At 40.2% G+C, this 17,965-nt stretch overlaps 1 protein-coding gene across 2 annotated transcripts in view; it reads left to right on the top strand.

Annotated features, from left to right (window-relative positions):
• LRMDA (leucine rich melanocyte differentiation associated) overlaps window positions 1-17,965 on the top strand; it is a 1,053,965-nt gene that overhangs the window by 831,132 nt on the left and 204,868 nt on the right. For both annotated transcript variants that reach the window (XM_046026161.1, XM_046026162.1), the window contains exon 6: window positions 7,248-7,332. In XM_046026161.1, coding sequence (XP_045882117.1) covers window positions 7,248-7,332 — 85 coding nt within the window. The remainder of the gene's footprint in view (window positions 1-7,247; window positions 7,333-17,965) is intronic.

Raw genomic sequence — 17,965 nt, forward strand, 5'->3', positions numbered from 1 at the left:
AAGCTTGATTTTGGGTGGTATTTTGGTCTGTTAGAAGAAACTACCTCCCCCAATTTTAAAGATTTTATTTATTTGACACTCACAGAGAGAGAGAGAGAGATCACAAGTAGACAGAGAAGCAGGCAGAGGGGGAGGGGGAAGCAGACCCCCCTCCTGAGCACAGAGCCCGATGCAGGGCTCGATCCCAGGACCCTGGGATCATCACCTGACCTGAAGGCAGAGGCTTAACCACGGAGCCACCTAGGCTCCCCTGCCTCCCCAAATTTTAAAGAAATAAAATCTTATATAGATACAAAAATAAGGGTAAACATGGTGAAGGGAAGGAATATGACCATAGAGATGAAAATTTAAAAAGATTCTAGAAAAGGAATTGATAAGAAGTTGGTTGAAAAAAAGAAAAAGAAAAGAAAGAATTGTGATCAGGCTGGAGACTAGAACAATGCCACGCACTAGATTTAGGATGTGTTTTGATCTGTTAGAAGAAGCTGTACCCCAAATTTTAAAGAAAGAAAAACCTATATGTATACAAAAAATAAGTCAGAATATGACTATAACAATGAAAATTTAAAAAGGTTTTTTAAAAAGGTATTGATAAGATACAATAGTTTAAAAAGGTTAAAATAGATAAGAAAAAATTTTTAAAAATAGAATAAGCAAAAAATAAAATTTAAGAAATTTAACTTTGGAAAACTAAAGAATCATGGGGAAAAAGCCATGAATTCTATGTGTTGCATTCTGCAAGCTTTGGAGTTTTGCAGTTCTCATTGATAGGTGAACTTGGTCTTGGCTGGGTGTTCTTGCTGTTCTTCTGGGGGTGGGGCCTGTTGCAGTGGATTCACAAATGTCTTTGCCTGAGGTGGAATTGCACCGCCCTTGCCAGGGGCCTGGCTAAGTAATCTGCTCAAGTTCACTCTGGGAGCTTTTATTCCCTGAATGCTTTCTGTAGAGCTTTGGAGGAGTAGAATGAAAGTGGTGGCCTCCCAGTCTCCCACTCAGAGGAGCCAAGAGCTTGGAGTCCCATTCCTCAGTGTACCCTCAGATAAAAGCAGTCAATCCCTCCCACCTCCCTGGTCTGTGGCCGCACTCTGTGTTCATCTAGCCTGTGACTGAGTGTTTCAGTCTCTGGTGCATGGCCCCATTGGGAGTCTACAAACACAGCTGATTCCTACACCTTGTGTTCCCGTGTGCTTTTCCTAGAAGAGGAAGGAGCGGGTTTCCCCAGATCTGCCACTTGTGGGGTCCTTGCTTGAAAAGCAGTGACCTGACTGTGCTTTGGATTACCATTTAAGGTAACCCCAAGCTGGAAGCTCCTCCTCGGCTCTGTCTCTGCAGCCAGCTTCCCTGCCTGAGAGCTCTGCCACCCTCAAGCACCCCTGGTCTTTTTGTGACCCCGCAGGTCCTGAAACCACATTGTCCCTGTGAGGGCTGCACCTCCTCCACTTAGCCTCTGGAGGGCCATCCCTCAGTGGAGCAGACTTCTAAAAGTTCCAATTTTGTGCTGGACTGCCCTACCACTTGCCAGGAGCTGTCCCCTCCCCCTGCAGTCTCTTTTCCTGTATATCACCTGAGATTCATTTCTCCGCAGGTCCTACCTTCTGGAAGTGGTTGAATTTCTGTTCATAGAATTGCTGCTCTCCTTCTCTTTGATATCCTGTTCAGTTTGTAGGTGTTCAGGATGATTTGATAGCTATCTAACTGAACTTCTAGGACCCGATGAAATTTAGATTTCCCACTCCTCCGCCATCTTGCTCTTCCCCCTACCTTACTGTTTTTCATTCTCTCCCCATTTCTTGACTTCTGGCTCTGACAATATAGGGCTATTTCTGCTCCTAAACTCCTCTGCCATTCCCAACCCAATGTGTCTGTCATGAGGCTTTCTGTCTTGCTTCACAATGAAAAGCATGGTGCTTTCACCTGGGAGCAGGTCAGGAGTCTCCTTCTTCAGTGGGTTCTTTGGCTTCCAATTTAATCTTTCAGGTGATGGCAAATTTTCACCTCTGATTCTGGCAATGTGGCTCACACATGTTGTGTTGAATTATAATCATTGTATAGCCCGTTTTATCTTTGACATTAAAATTTTTTATTCATTCAGTCATCATGCACTGACTTCTTCCTATATTTCTGGGAGCATGTTGTGTACAAGGGTTCATAGTATAGTTAATCTTGGAAAGTTAATACAGTTAATCTTGAAAGTTCTCTCTTAGTATGAATAAGAAACAAGCAAGGACATAATCACTGTTCCATGTCTTCATGTTGTCATGATAGTGGTCAGGGACAAATTTCCATGATAATACAGAGTATGGGGGGTCATGCTACCAGTCGGTGACTCTTAATAAGCAGTATTAATCATGGTTATCCTTTTTTTTTCTTTTTTTGATGAGTCAGGAATGCAACCAAAGCCTTCATTTTATTTTTCTTGGTATTCTCAGCACAGGGCTTGGCATATAGTAGGTGGTTATTAAATACATGATAACTAAATGAGTGATGCTTTTTCTTACGAAAGAAAATAAATGTTTTTAGAAGAGTCAGCTTTATACCACAGTTTCAGGGAATGAGTTGTGATGAAAAGTGAAGATTGCTTTTACTTGAAGGAGGCTGACAAATTTCCCAGACCCAGGATCACTTTATGCTGTGTATGATTTAAGGGTGAGTGAGCATGCCAAAGCGCTCCACTTGAGCTGAGTAATGGGGAATGAGTTGTAGAGATGTGGTCTTAGATGGTATTTTGTGAAAAATAGTAAGAGATTTATGGCTATTAAACAACTTTGTAGCTGCCCCTTTCTTGTTTTGAAGCCTGCCAAATCGCTCCTCCTGTGGTCTGTATCATATTCCTTCAGGGCATCCATGATGTTCAGAAATATCCACTGGAATGCAGGTTTCCATGGAATGCACCCAGTGGGAAGGGACTTGAATTTTACATACTCCTCTGAAGACATTTGTTTTCTGCAACCACTGAGTGAATTCTCACTTTGCAAGTCTCTTATGGAGTGTACTATACTTCCATTGACTCTTTTCCAGTGAGGGTGCCAAAGTTCTCCCTTCCTTCCTGCATTATGGAAATTGCAGTGTGCAGTATGTTCATGACTATTATCATTATTGATGTGAGTTTAAAAAGTTATCAGGAACTCTCCAATTGTGAGTAGGGAAAGAGGACAGAAACCTTTAGTATGCTTTGACAGATCTTAGGCAGAAGGACTTACCAGGCTGGCATGAGCATTTCAAGCCTTGGTGTGAAGGGGATGCATATTTACTATTATTTAGCAGCTTTTTCCAATCTATTGTCACACTCAGCAGCCTTAGAAAAAACAGAAATGGGATATTTCATTGCAAAAAAAAACCAACCATAAGTGGCCTTAATCCATGCTGTGCAAGTGCTAGGAAGTTGTTAGAAGAAATTTCCTCTCTTTATGGGTTCATATAAATATAAGATGGTATGGATCAGAGAGGACACAGGAATCTTGTTTTTCTTTTTCAATTTTTTTGTTTAATTTTGAGAAATTTCAAAAATGTAAAAAAGTTAAAAAATAATGAACACATGTAATTACCTTGCCAATGACAAGGGACAGAATTTGTATATTCTGATGTTTTGACATATTTGTTTCCAAGCCTTGTGTTTAAATAAAATAAATACATCTTTTATATATACTTGAAGGTCCTCCCACCCTGTTAGTCTCAGTCCTATTGCTCTGTCTTCTGGCAGAGACAACCATTTTCATGAAAATAGTGTTTAACTTGTATAATTTTTAGATGTTTCCATACAAACATGATGTCAAAGCACTACACATATATAAATATTATAACACATTTATCATTTTGCAACTTGTATTTTCACTGTGTTAAAATTTTAGACCTATTCAAGTTGAGATACCTAAATCAGGTTTATTACTTTTAAATGCTAAATATTATTCTGTCATATGAATTTATAACATTTTATTTATCCATTTTCCTCATTGACAGGCATTTGAACTACTTCCAATTTATTCTGTTCTAAATAATCATGCAATAAACCCTGTTTTATGTTCTACTTCATAGACCTGAGTGAAATTTTTAGTGTATATATTTGAAATGGAGTTGCTGTACCAATTTTCAATTTTATTAGATATTGCTGAATTACTCTCCAAAGTAGTTGAACGAGTCTCCATTCCCAATGGCAAGGAACAAGAGGATAAAAGTTCTTTCCCTTTATTCTCCTTGGCACTTGTTGTAAGACTTGAAAGTTTGCCAATATGGCAAGTGGAAAAATTGTCTTGTTTTAATATGCATTGCTCTTCAGACTAGTGAATTTGACCATCTTCTCTTTCATTCATTGACCACTCAGGTTTTCTCTCCTTTGAATTGCCTGATACTTCCATTGTCCATTTTTCTATTGTATTTTTAATTATTTAGGGACATACGTATTCTGGATGCTAATATTTTATTGTAGATGTTACAAGTATCTTCGGACAAGGCTGATTTAAACAGTACGATGTAAAAGTATAATTCTCTGCCATAGATAGTTAGGAAATTTGGCAAGGACTCCAAGATTTGAAAGGATTTGTGGTTCGAAAGATTCAGATTTACCCAAATTTCCCTATTGCCATTTTAGGTATATCTTCTTCATCCAGGTAAAAGAAAACATGATTTAAGTTTTTCCACTTAGATTTCAATCATCTCATACTTGATATACTGTGGGTATGTTGCTTCATGTTCAAGAGAAGTTCTTTATTCTGCCCTGCTCATGCTGTTGTAGTAGTAATGCATGCTAACCAATTGTGGTCCTGGAATTCCAAGGAAATTCTTTATTTGGGGGCAGGTAGTGTGCCAGGTGAAGACATTGCCTTGTCCATTTGTTCCGTATGATAACCATGCTTTTTTAAATTGTGCCTGCAAGCATAATATTCAGAGAACAAATTGAAAAGATCACATGGACTTCAGTTTGAAAAGAACCAAGTCAAAGAATGGATAGTTAGAATCTTAATTTGTAGTAGTTTCCCTAAACATCCGCATAGAAGTTCCATTGAAAGGCACCCTTTGCAAAACTGTTCTTTTCCTGGATTCGTTTCCATGACTCAAGTTTATAAATGGACACTGGGCAGAAAAGTAATTAAACGCCAGGCATAGAATGATGACTGCAAAACAGAACTCAAGCCATACCAGTTTTGCTTTGACTACCACTGGAAATAAAAGTAAATAGCTATTTTACTCCTGGTTATAAAGCTCTAATGTTTTGCCCAGTCAGAGGTATTTGCTGAAAGGTAGTTTCTTCCAGTAATTTTAGGAAAAGCTGTCATCAAATTGTCAACAGCCCAAATTGAGATTAAACGCACTAAGAAATACCACAATATAGCAACCTAAAACTCATACTGGAATTGTAGGCCATTTTAGCATTGAGGTGAAATAGAAACATTGACAGAGAGAGAAAAACTATGGCCTTCTACTAAGAAGGAATGGTAGATCTATGGAAGAACAGCCCCTATTACTTTGCCCCATATATCCTGCCGCAAGTATTGACTAGGCGCCATATTTAGAACACTGTCACTGTGTCTCTTTTATAATGTGGGGATTACAGGAGACCCTAACTGCCAAATGGAGGGACATGTGGTGAATTTAGTATTTGAAATTTAATCTAATTTCTGACTCTATTATGTTCTTGCAGCATCCTAAATATCTAATGGTGTAGTATCTAGCAAGTCTTGTCTACTTTTTTTTTTTTTTTAGGATTTTATTTATTTATTTGACAGACAGAGATCACAAGTAGGCAGAGAGAGAGAGGAGGAAGCAGGCTCCCTGCGGAGCAGAAAGCCCAATGTGGGGCTCGATCCCAGGACTCTGGGATCATGACCTGAACCGAAGGCAGAGGCTTTAACCCACTGAGCCATCCAGGCGCCCCTTGTCTACTTTTTAAAACAATTTTCTTAGTGACTGAACTTTTATCTTTCTGGACCCAATACCCTTGGATCAAGCTTTAAACACCACATATTTCCCTTGGAGCTGGAGTGAAGTAATGCTACCTGAAGTCTGTCTCTACCTTAGGGACAGAGCTTCTGATTCTGCCCCATTCAGAACTCTGTCTGTAAGTCTCCAGTGAAAGCCGCTTAATCAAACATCTCAAATGTCAGAAGCGGGGTTTAAAGGGTTTTTCTAGCAAGTAGGTTTAATCTCCTACTTAGTTTTGATTCCTATAATGTAGATAATCTCTTTGGAGAAAAAGGCCTGCTCCTAGCAGGGCAAATATATCCCATAGAACGAATTTCCTATTCCAGAAAGAAAAATGTAGCATTAATGAAATTTACTTTTTCTTGAAGCTTGGAAAGGTTGTAAGCTTAGGATTTTGATCCTAGCAGATGTTCTTTTTTGGATATTTAAAAAAAAAGTAGTATTTGATTCAGAAGTCTCAGTAAGAATTGCAGTGGTGATGCTTTTTGCTATAAGCAGCCACACTCTGAATGTGACAGACCGGTCATTGTTTCTGAGAGACAACTGACCCCATAACTGTAGTCCTTTATTCCTGGCCTCATCCTCATGGTTGTGGAGCTGAGGAGAAAGAAAGATAGCACCACTTACACATACGGGCCACATTGTATATAGTTTGATGGTTAAAGAGCTGTTTGCGTACAATAAAAAATCATCTTCAAGGTATATTTCATATCATTTTCTTTGAGGTGTTGGAATGGCAAAATTTTATTGATAACCACTCCATCCCAAATTTTAGATGAATTTTTCAATGTCATGGTTAAGCTTAGACAGAACCCCAACTGCAAGATACACAGTGGTTTATATCCTTCAGGACAGTCCCTTTCTGCTGCTTGAGCCCTCAGCTGCTGTGTGTCTCTGTGCGACGGGGCCCACACAAACCAGCCCCATTTTTCGCCATCCACCCTAGGGCAAAGCTCAGCGTCTCACTGGTTTCCAGAGAAATCCACTCATCGTTAACATTTAATCTGTGGGAAGTACTGGAAGAAGGCCTGTGACAGAACCCTAACTCTATACCATTTCTAGCCTTTTCTTTTTCCTCCTCCTTTCGGTTCATGAAATAAACAGTCCCCTTGTCTCAGGGCCCTTCCACCTGTAACAAGGCTTCTTGAAGATTTGGATGCCATCCTACACTGGCCAGAACATTATCTCAGCACAGACAACTCCTGCTTCCTAAGAAGAGTCTTGGTTGATAATATTTCTTCTAGGCCCAGATCCCTAGGAGGCATGTTTGGTAAATAAAGACATTTAGCGTTTGGTGTTACTTCATGTTGACATTTTCTTTTATTACATAGGCTTCCAGCGACCGCGTCACAGCTTCTCCAGAGAACCACTATACACCTCTGCCTGCTGCTTCCAGGGATCTCACCAATCACCGAGGTAGGAACTTGGCTTTTTATTGCTCTTAGTGGTTGCAGGGAGGGACACTTGGCTGTGCAGAGCTCTGGGCTCATTATTGCTGTCTCGGCACTTTAGAAGGAACACGGTGCTTTTCAAGTCCTTGATGAGAAAACCATACCTGTCAAGCCTAGCGATTTTAACTCATATTAAACAGAATTTAGTGGTGGTCTACTGGGAAGGCAAATAAATCCATGCTATAATATTATTTTGTGATTTGATTTTTTTTTTTTTTTGCTTTAAGTAAAGAGATTATAGTACTTAAAAATTGCTAAGTAGATCATTACCTGCAGTAAAAGTGATGGAGAAAATTGGGAAATTCACTAATATTTATAAAAAGCATCATTGTTTGGGGAGTAGTATAGTTGAAATCTGTAATTTCAAAATGAATGAACTCTACATTACAGCTAAAAAGAATTCCAGTTTGCCTAGCAACATTGCAGAGAGTCAGTGCACAGTTTTCCTTAAATTATGATCTCCAAAATATTAATTTGGTTTACCCAGTGTTTCCAAAGCCTTGAATTCGTATTGTCATCTCTAGAGTTTGCATGGAATATAATTTAAAACTGCCTTGTTCCTAAGCTGGTTGTTTAGACCAAGGACTATATGGTCACCTTTATTGGAACTAGAGGGAGAGGAAGAGCCATACAGTATAACTTGTTTATTTTATCCTGGTTATGATGACAGCCATGTTTCTTAATTGTGAATCTCCCCTCCAATGGTAAGTAAGAACAGGCTTCATTTGAGGGCATTCCATACTTTAAATAGTATTTCCACAAGCAGGAAATTCTCCTCATACATTTAGGGAACACAGAGGAAGTACTGTCCCAGGTCTGTCATCCCAACTACATTGTAGTCTGGGTGGGTAGAAACAAAGGCTGTAGAGAGGCCCCGGAAGTGATGAAGTTAGCGTTCAGAGAAGACATGTGGACTCTGGACAAATGGCACACTCCTGTTCTGCAGGAAATGATCAAGAGTATGATGCAGGATTCCAGATGTCTGTGATTTGGACATCACAGTTGCCTATTTGATGTCTGGGCACAGTAGAACTTTTCTGCATTTACATATATTTTGGTTTAATTATGATTCTGTTCATTAAGGGTCAGTTTTGTGAAAATCAACTTTGCTCAAAGGCAGGTAGAACGAATAGCTGCCAGTGTACTATATTTTGAGGGGCAAGTATAGATCTCCTTCACTGAATGTCCTTATGGAAGTATCAAACATATTCCTGTAGAGACTTTTTTTTAAGAAGGGAGGGGAGTTCCCCTAGGTAAATAATAATACCATATCTAGACAGAATAACAAATTCACTCCAGCATTATATCCTCATGGATTTATTTACTGGTTTCTTATATTTGAATAAAGGTATTTTTAATCTATAGCCCATTGAATATACTACAAAGGAACTGAAGTCTCAGAACCCTTAAGCCTACTTATAAAAGTTGATCTAGCCATGAAATTGAGATTTCACAACAGAAGGACATGATCAGATCAATGATAAGCCTCCATAATAGGACAAAGATCATTCGTCACTATAATGGTAAAATAAGAAATCTGAATCTTAGAGTAATGGAATTTAAGACTATAAGTTTGAAGGTATGTTGAGAATATTTGGAATATGAAAAAACGGTCAAGGTGTTTGGAATTAAAACAAGTGCCCTTCAATGACATCAGAGCCCAGCCTCAATGGGAACATTGCTGTTGAAAAGACCCAGCAACAGATATCCCAATTTTACTGAGAAATGCACCTATAAATTTGATGCTTGATCAATGCTAAGGACCTGAGAGTGAAAAAAGGCAAGTCAGAATCATGAAATGATGGGTAGGTCTTTGGGTCTGTGGTCATGGGGACATCACTAAAGAGAGAGACAAAGAAACTCATTAAGGTTGAATTATTATAGGACTGATTCTTGCAGGGAAGAGATGACACTGATCTTTTGAGCTTGACATGAACCATATGATAACACGTGGGGAAAGCCCAATATTTAGGCACCCAGAATGAAACCGCTTAATGCCACCTTACTTTTTTTTTTTTTTAAATGCATTTATTTATTTTAGAGAGAGAAAGAAAGCGTGCACATGGTGGGGAGAGGGGCAGAGGGAGAAAATCTTCCAATGAGTTCAGAACCCAATGTAGACTCCATCTCACGATCCATGAGATATGACCTGAGTTGAAACCAAGAGTTGGACGTTCAACGGACTGAGCCACCTGGATGCCCCAATACCACCTTGTTTTTTATATTAAAGTTAGGGAAAATATTCTAAATTTTTGATCATATAAGTCATCAAACTATTTGACTATCATTTATCAATACCTTTATGGAAACTGCCTACAAATGTTTATCCAGAGAGGCTCTTTCACATTGTGAAGGCAAATTACATCAATTCTTGCCCAAGTGAAATGCTCCACGATGTCTGAAACGTGGTCTAAAAAATCTTAAGAGGAAGTTCTATTTGCAAATAATTTTTTGATTCATCCAGTTCCCAATCTCTTTTTATTCCGCACCAACAACTACATAAACCAGTGCGCAGTAGTTCATGCGCAAATTGCTATTTTTCTATACATGCCATTTTCCCTTTACTTGTCCTTTTATGTTACTTCCAATGTCGAGTATGATAGACCCAAGATTCGTGTCTTAAGGACTGTAGATTTAAATGCAAAGGAAATCTGGGCCCAGAATAATTATCAGGAAATGGGAGACTCTTGTTTTTCCATCCGTAATTTACAGTTAACCCATGCATTGTAGGGAGAATAATACACAATACTTTTTTAAATTCTTGTATGATTTTTTTCTATATTGATTTTTCCCCTTCCTGAGGTGTTTCTAATATGTGTTTCTATCTCCTTAGTGCAGTTTTTAATATTCTGCTTTGTGTGAAAGAGGTCAAGTTATGTAGGTCTTGAACTCATCATAAGTGAAAGCTCCCTAAAGGGAGTAAAGAGTCTCATCTTTCTTCTCTTACACATCACTGACTCCTGCGCATCCTTCAGGCATCGGCCTAACTATCACAGCTGTAAGGGAGACTTTTCCAATCCCACCCCACACATTTATATTAGGTCAGTGTTCATTTTTCAGGCTTTATTTTCCAGTGTCTTCCTGGACAGGCTGTACGCTGTTGGAGACAATGGAAGATAGTGTATCTGTTTGCTCACCCCTATACCTGCAATGCCTGGCATAGGCCTCCTGCTTTTTAGGAGCTCAAGAAATATTTGTTCAGTAAAGGATGAATGGTAGAAGCCCAGGCAAAAGTCAGTAATGTAGATGCCTCTGTAAGATAACTTAATTGTGTCTGAGAAAGGAGACCCATCTGCCTTTAGGATTGAGTGATAGGGGAAGGAAAGGCCAGCCCTGTGGACCTCAGACCTCAACCCTGTTGTTTTCATAAACCCCAATCACCATGGTTGGGGCCATATGTATTGATTCATTGTCCGACGGCATTTAGCCACATTGTATAACTTCCAAGTAGATAATAATTTTTATGTCATAATGTCATAATTTTTAAACTCTGGTGTTTCGATGGTAGGAAGGAAATAGGATGAACTAAGCAACTAAGGGAATTATTTTACTTGTAACAGCTCTCAAAGAAGGGGCTGGACTCTGCCATAAGGTGCAGGCAGTTGTATAGATGTGGTTTTAGAATGGTGCACCTGAAATCTCTGAGAATTCTGCTCTAGGTCTAAACATGTCTTTGAAGTCTACTGGGGCCATGGGACTGTGTCAGGAATCTCAGTTATTACCTAGTGGAGGTCTGCTTACTATGTCCTCTGTGGATATCCACATTAGAAGGAGCATTGGAGTGTTCATTGGAGAAATGTTTCTTTAAATATGTTATGTGCATAGAACGTATACCTGCATTTCAGGTATTGCCACTCTTTATCGGGTACCTGTTAGAAATGGGATTTGCATTTAAGTAAACCACTGCATCTTTTGGGGAGAACATTTCTATTTAGTGAGTTGACCATATCATCCTCAAGATGACTATATAAAGAGAGAGGGTAGGTATTACTATTTCCATTTAACAGAGGAAAGCACCAAGAATTGCTGGGGGAGACTTAGTCACTCGGTGACAGAGGCAAGATAAAAAGCAAACACACAGATTTCTGTGTCCTTGGTTCCCAGACCATCCCTGACATTTGTCCTTGACACAAGACATATGAAGCAAATGCAGGACTGACTGTGGCATTGTGCTAGATGGAAGAAGGAAGTATAGGCAGAGAAATGGCCTGGAAATGTCCACTGCCTGGGGTGAATTTCTACAGCCTGTGCTAAGTCTGCAGTGAAGTATAGCGACCTTACCTCTTCTGTCAAAAGAATTGTCTGTTACTCTCTTTCTCTCCCTTATTTTAAATTACAAATCTATAAATTCAAGAACAGAGACAGTTTGAAAAACCAAAATAGGAGATACTATCACATCAGTCTGAAGTCAGATAGGGAAAATAGAGGGCCCACTAGTATTCACATGATGAAGGGGTTTAATGTTAAGGAATGAGCAAGAGGCTGGTCCAGTCAGGGAGGACCCCACCCAGAATCCAAACCCTGTAAGGAGCCTGGTGATTCTCAAGAGCTTGCTGAAATTTCTGCACATTTCAGAAACACCCGGGCATCTCCTACTGATGTTCTCCATCTGCAGCAGCCACGTGGGAGTGATTCTCAAGAAGTCCGCTTGGACACTGCTTCAAACGTTAGATCTACCCAGGCATTGCCCTGTTCCTCTTTCTCTCTGGATTTCTAAGTCATACTCCAGGGTCTCTCTTTGCCTCATTCTAACCTAGAACCACATGCCAAGGGAAGTCTCAGAAATGCAGTTTCTAGTTCCTCCTCTGGCAGCAGAGAAAGCCTTAGAAGAGGGTGGTGGTGATGCCAGGTGATAACAGGCAGTGACCCGACTTTGCGAGTAGTGATCACACGGAGGGATCCCATTCCAGTGCATTTGTGCGCACGTTTTACAAAGTAATTGCAAGCCCAGTGAATGTCCCTGAATTACAATTTTTTTTTTCTCTGATGCTTATACAGCCTTGAGGGTATGCCATCCTTACCTGGTCATATTAAACATCAGACTTTAGATGTATGAAAGAAAGAAGGAAGGAAGTTGAAAAGAAATCTATGGAAACTTGCTTGGAGATGGTAGCCATCCTCCTTCCACCTATCCTTGGCAGCCTTGCCATTATTTTTGATACACTTGTTAGGTGCTCATCCCCTTCTCCAGCCAGGGCTTGGTCTATTTGTGTTTGAAATTGATTGCTGGGACTGTCATAGAATGATTTACATAGCAACTCATCATAATTAGTTATCGTTTGCAGTTTCCTTAATGTGAGTTGCATTTTATGCTTAGGAATTGATTTTTCTGTATATCTCCATGAAGCAGCTCAATGTGTGCCATCCAAACAAGAAGAAAAAGAAGGGAAGAAAAACTGCAGGCATTTTTTTATTTTTATTTTTTAAACAGTTTTAGCATGAGATATCATAAAATACATTTTCACAGAAGCCATAAATACAGACTGTTTTGCTTCAACTATTTAAATAAGCCAAAGTGAAATGAAGAAGAGGAAAATTAATGGATGTGTGTGAAGAAGACATGGCAATGTAGGCAAAGATGTTTGGGATGGGGAGATGTTGCCCAGAAAAACCGTATGCCAATGAGCAGAATACTTTTGGGAGGGCTCAAGATGGGGCTACTAGATAACCAGACTGCTCATCACAATTTGTTTTAGGCTTAGATGATTTGGAGGCAATCTGTCTCTTTTAGACAACTTAAATTTTTTTTTTTTTGTAGTCATACCATCTTGCCATGTCAACCCATAGGGAAAATAGAAGGCTTACTATGTATATCACATGTTGAAAGCTAAGTAGGTTTGATCATTATAAGCAAAATCTACACAGAATAGTAGCATAGACTCAATGAAAATAGATACATTTGTTTAGGCTATCTTTTTAGTTTAGCATCGAGGTGTCTTTCTGCCTATTGTTCTTTGTTCTCCCTGACCATTGAAAAAGATGAAATAAGGAATCTGATGGCTATGGTGACTTTGCCAAGGATGTCCCACCTGCAATCAGGCTCTATGATTAAAGCAACCTGCTTATTTCTTGCTTTCTGTCTTCCAAAATATTTTGATTATCTTTTCAAAGGAGCTAACTATCAGATGATTTCTCAGAAAACATCACTGAGTCATTGAAGATTCACAGAAGTATGGTGGATCCAACTTTTCTCCATAGAAAGTGTTTTAAAATCTGTGGAAAAGAGAGGGAGGGAGAAGAAATAAGAAAAAAAAAATCACTTTAGCAATTGGCTAGGATGACCTCCTCACTGCTGACAGGGACATCTTTCTTCTACAGGTCCTGCTAGATAAGTGCATGGCCTCGGCTCCCCTCTTTCAGACTCCATGCCGTGGCTTTGCCCTGGCTGCCTAGGGAAAGAGTGCATTGGTTCCTTGTGCAGAGCTATTATTAGCACTTTCTAATTATGTAAAATGCTTCCTCTGATGACATTTCAACAGAACCCATTACTTTAGTTTTCTTTCCTTCATAATGCTTTTATGGGCTTATAATCTTGGTGGAATTCTCAGATGCTGAGAGATGCTAAAGCTTCCTTTATTTCATCGAGGTGACTAGTGATTTGACAGTAGTGGTTGACAGGTTTATTTTATCTGTGTGGCAGTGGGAGTCTATTTTCAGTGTGTGTGCTCTGTTCCAAAGTAGAAGGACTTTACTAAGTGCTGAATAAATTGTACTTTCCTCTGATTCTAGACCTTGCTGAAATGGTTTAAAAACTCTAGTCTGGGTCATCAAATTCATCTCTCTGCTGCTTTGCAGGGTCAATAGCTTCACTCTGTGCCGAGCCGGACTGGGTGGATTGGAATGGAGGGTAGCGTAGATGAAAACTTCCGCGTGTATATAGATAGATGTGCATGTGTGCGCTCGCTGTCTGGAAGGTGGCAGTGATGGAAGAGTAAGCCAAGTGGGGTCTGAAGATGGATGAATCTTTTAGACGATTACCAGGACTGGCATGGACTTCAGCCAGGAACTTTAAGCAGCCTCCTTTAAGCATTTGAAATCCATAGGGGTCCATTTCCTTTCTTTTTTCTCCAAGGATGATTTTTCATTTGCAGTCTCCATGATTGCTTTATTTCTCCTCTTTGGGCAGAATTGTTGTGTGCTCAAAGATACGGAGGAGCTACGAATTTGGCTCTTCTGTTTCAGAAGCAAAGCAAAGAGGGAAAAATGGAATTAGGTCTTGTACTCCCAACAGGAGCAAACTTTACTTCTGCAAGATAAGTGATAACCCTTCTCCCAAAAGACAGTCCAAATAAAAAATGGAGGAGAAAACATGTCCCTCTTTCTTAAAACATGGAGAGTCTGGGATGGACTGGATTGAAGATTCTAAATGTCCTGAACTTTCAGAGTCATGGGCTGTTTCTTATCCCTTCTGTTGCAAGTGAAGAATTGAGGCATGGCCGAATATGACTTTTGCAGTGACAAATATTGCTCTGAGCACCTTCACTTTAGGAGTCCTCCAGCATCTACTGCCTTTAGTATCCACTGTGTGCAAAGTACTTGTTAGGGTTTATGGAATAGTCAGGAAGAGAGAGCATGGTATCTGTCTTCTAAGAATTTATGGTTTGATTGAGGACATACCAAAATGGAACAATGCCAACCAAACTAGATATCATATATTATGTAAGTGAGAGTTGCCTTACTTGGTAAAAGCTTTAAGTTCTATAAATGTTTGGAAAAGATAGGAATCAGTAAAGATAAGTATAGTCAGGCATGCATGGCTGTTTGGAGGATGTTGGCCTTGAGCTTTAAAGGACAAGTAAGTCATGAGGGCATAGAGGGCAGAAGAAGGGCATCCCTACCTCCTGCCACTCACCAAAAAAGGGAATGGGTAAAGAAGAAGCACAGGGGTAAGAAGAGATAGAAGTGAATGGAGGAAGGGACCCAGTTTTGAAAAAAGTAAAAAAATGGGTTTATGTGCGTAGGATGGATCCATATCATGGCAGGACTTGAATAGGCAGGAGCATCTAGATTTGATTTAAAGCTGTGCTATGGGATTATTATTTGTATGCAGTAGGAGGGGAGAATTGGAAAGAAAAGAGTCTGGAATTGAGGAGGCCACCGTGGGATCACACTGAAGTTTTAGAAGCTTTGGATTTCTTGATACCAGACTATGTGACTACAGACTGAACCGCCTCCAAAGAGCAGGTTTCTAGCAAAGGTAATTTAGGAAATAACTCGGTAACAGATGGGGAAGACAGCTGGGTCCAGGACACCGCCAGTGGAGAGGGGTGAGGGCAATGTAAAGGGAACCTTATGGCCACTATCAAATCATTGTTCAAGGTTGCTGATGATTTGGTCACAGGGTATCTCTGGCTCAGGCATTAGAGTAAATGGACAGTTAGTACATTTCCTCTCCACCTTACTCAAAGTATTTTTTGATGTTGGCTTTTGAAACCAAAACTGAGAGCCCAGCATCAGTTAGGATAATGTTGAAATAATCTAGCATTGATGATGAAGACCTGGGGTGTCTGACTGGCTGGCTGAGGGAACAAAGAAGAGTAGGATTATGAGAAACATTTTGCAGCAAATGCAATAGACTGATTTAGGGACTGATTATGTTTGGAGATGCTATGAGAGAACAGAAGGCTGAGAGGAAGCTGGCATGGTGGATGGGAAGCCGTGGTCTCTGCCTGTAGGTGCTCTCCTGCTTCCCCCGTGCAGTGCGGGATACTCCCCTATTACTCGTGCATAAACTCTAATCTGGCCTGTTAAGTGGGAGGCTGCTGGGATTAATGTAGTGAGGCTCATAGCAACAGGAACAAACAGACAATAAGCAGGCAGAGCAGCCACAAAAATTTCTTCTCATTCCGATCTTTGGCTCAAGATGAGCTACATTCTTTCAAAAAAACTAGTACGTGCCCAGTGTATTTTATTCCCAAATCTTGGGTTTCTGGAAGGAGAACTGTTAGAAGTCAATGGTTTCGGTCTAGATGGGTCTGCTGAGAATGCTCTGCCCAGCGTTCACCTCCCCATCCTAGTTCTAATTCATATGTTTCCCTGTATCTTATAGAAAACTTTACCCCTGCCCCAGGTTTTTCCTCATGTAGAGATTTTACAACCTTTTTGGAACAAATAAACAAACATCTGGAATCATGTGGTACATTTAATTAAAAAGTTTGCATTTGGCCAGAAATGGTAAAATCATGAAAAATGGCTTGTCGGTGAGCACAAGAAGGCCAAACAATGACGTTGTTGGCTGCAAAGGGATTGAAATTGAGTGAGGTGAACACCTGCTCAGTTCAGCAGGCTGTCCTCCAGCTTACCCCTCCCAGCCATGAATATTTACAGCTCTGGTTCTTTATCCATTCTAATGAAATTTTTGGTTGGGGCTGGTTGGGGGAGAGGGCTGTTACTTTTCCAATAACCTCAGATTTGATGGGATACATGTACTTTATAAAAGGTGCAATATTGGACTTTTTGACTCTTCACTTCCCTCAATCAGAATTCCATATGCTTCAGGTCACTGTGGGGGCCTGTTTCTGTTTCTTCAATCAGTCATCCACCCCCCCCCCTTTTTTTTTTTGAGAGGAACCCTGCACTTGGGGTTGGTTGTAGGAGATGCAAAAGAAGCCCTGGGCTCTTGCCTTCAGGAATCCTGTAATCTAACTCTGGAAATAAGGCCCAACACACAGAAAGCAGAAGTCAAGCTACAAGGTACAGAGGAGGGAAATTTGCTGAGGAAAGAGCACAGTGTTGGGAGGTAGCCTTGGGGAAAGGTGAGAACTGAGTTGAAAGCACGTAGGTTGGAATGAGAAAGCTAAGTTGATCATATCACTTGGGAGAGGCCATCCCTAAGTTCTTTCTACTCAGGCATACAGAAAGGTCGCCTTGTATAAACCTACAAAACAAGAGAGAGAAGTGTGTCCTTGATGCAGAAATGCAGTTAAAAAACAGGTCCTCCATCCCTTCCATCTCCACGCACCTATTTCCACCCATTTATTGCTCCTAAGGACTTTGAATATAAAAAAGTCCTAAAGACATCCCTGGAGTGAAACCATCTGTAGAGGTGATACACCTGGAGGAACTCTCCCTGGGTGGTTTCAGGGTGTCAAAGAGACCCTGGAGGGAGACCACGTAGTGTTCTTGTTTAATTTCTGGCCATAGTCCAGAGGAGCGGTGTGTGAGATATAATCTTAAAGCAGGGGTTAAAAATGACAATTTGAAGTTTCTGATTAGCTCCTTCTCTGTGAAGCATGTGCATGGTAAAGCAAAAGAGAAATTTGTTTGCATATTAAGAGAAGAGTATTGAAACTATCTGGCTTTACAGAGTATAGTGCTCTGATATGTCTTGCCCTCGAGAATTTATACCCAGGATGAAGTTATTCTAAGATGAAAAGTTTTTCTTTTTGTCGGGAGTACAATGGATATAGCCAGAGGGTAGAACATACAGTGGGTGCCATCCAGGTTGGATCTGAGGAAGGGATGAGTATTGTTGAAGTTGAGTGTCAATTGGCAAGGGAGATTGGGAAATCATCATTACCCAAGGGCTTTTACCGAAGGATACACACATCTGTCTTTGTGAGTGGAACAGTGTAGCCTGAAGGAAGTAAAGTGAAGCA

This window comes from Meles meles, chromosome 13, assembly GCF_922984935.1.
Source record: "Meles meles chromosome 13, mMelMel3.1 paternal haplotype, whole genome shotgun sequence".
Taxonomy (NCBI): domain Eukaryota; kingdom Metazoa; phylum Chordata; class Mammalia; order Carnivora; family Mustelidae; genus Meles; species Meles meles.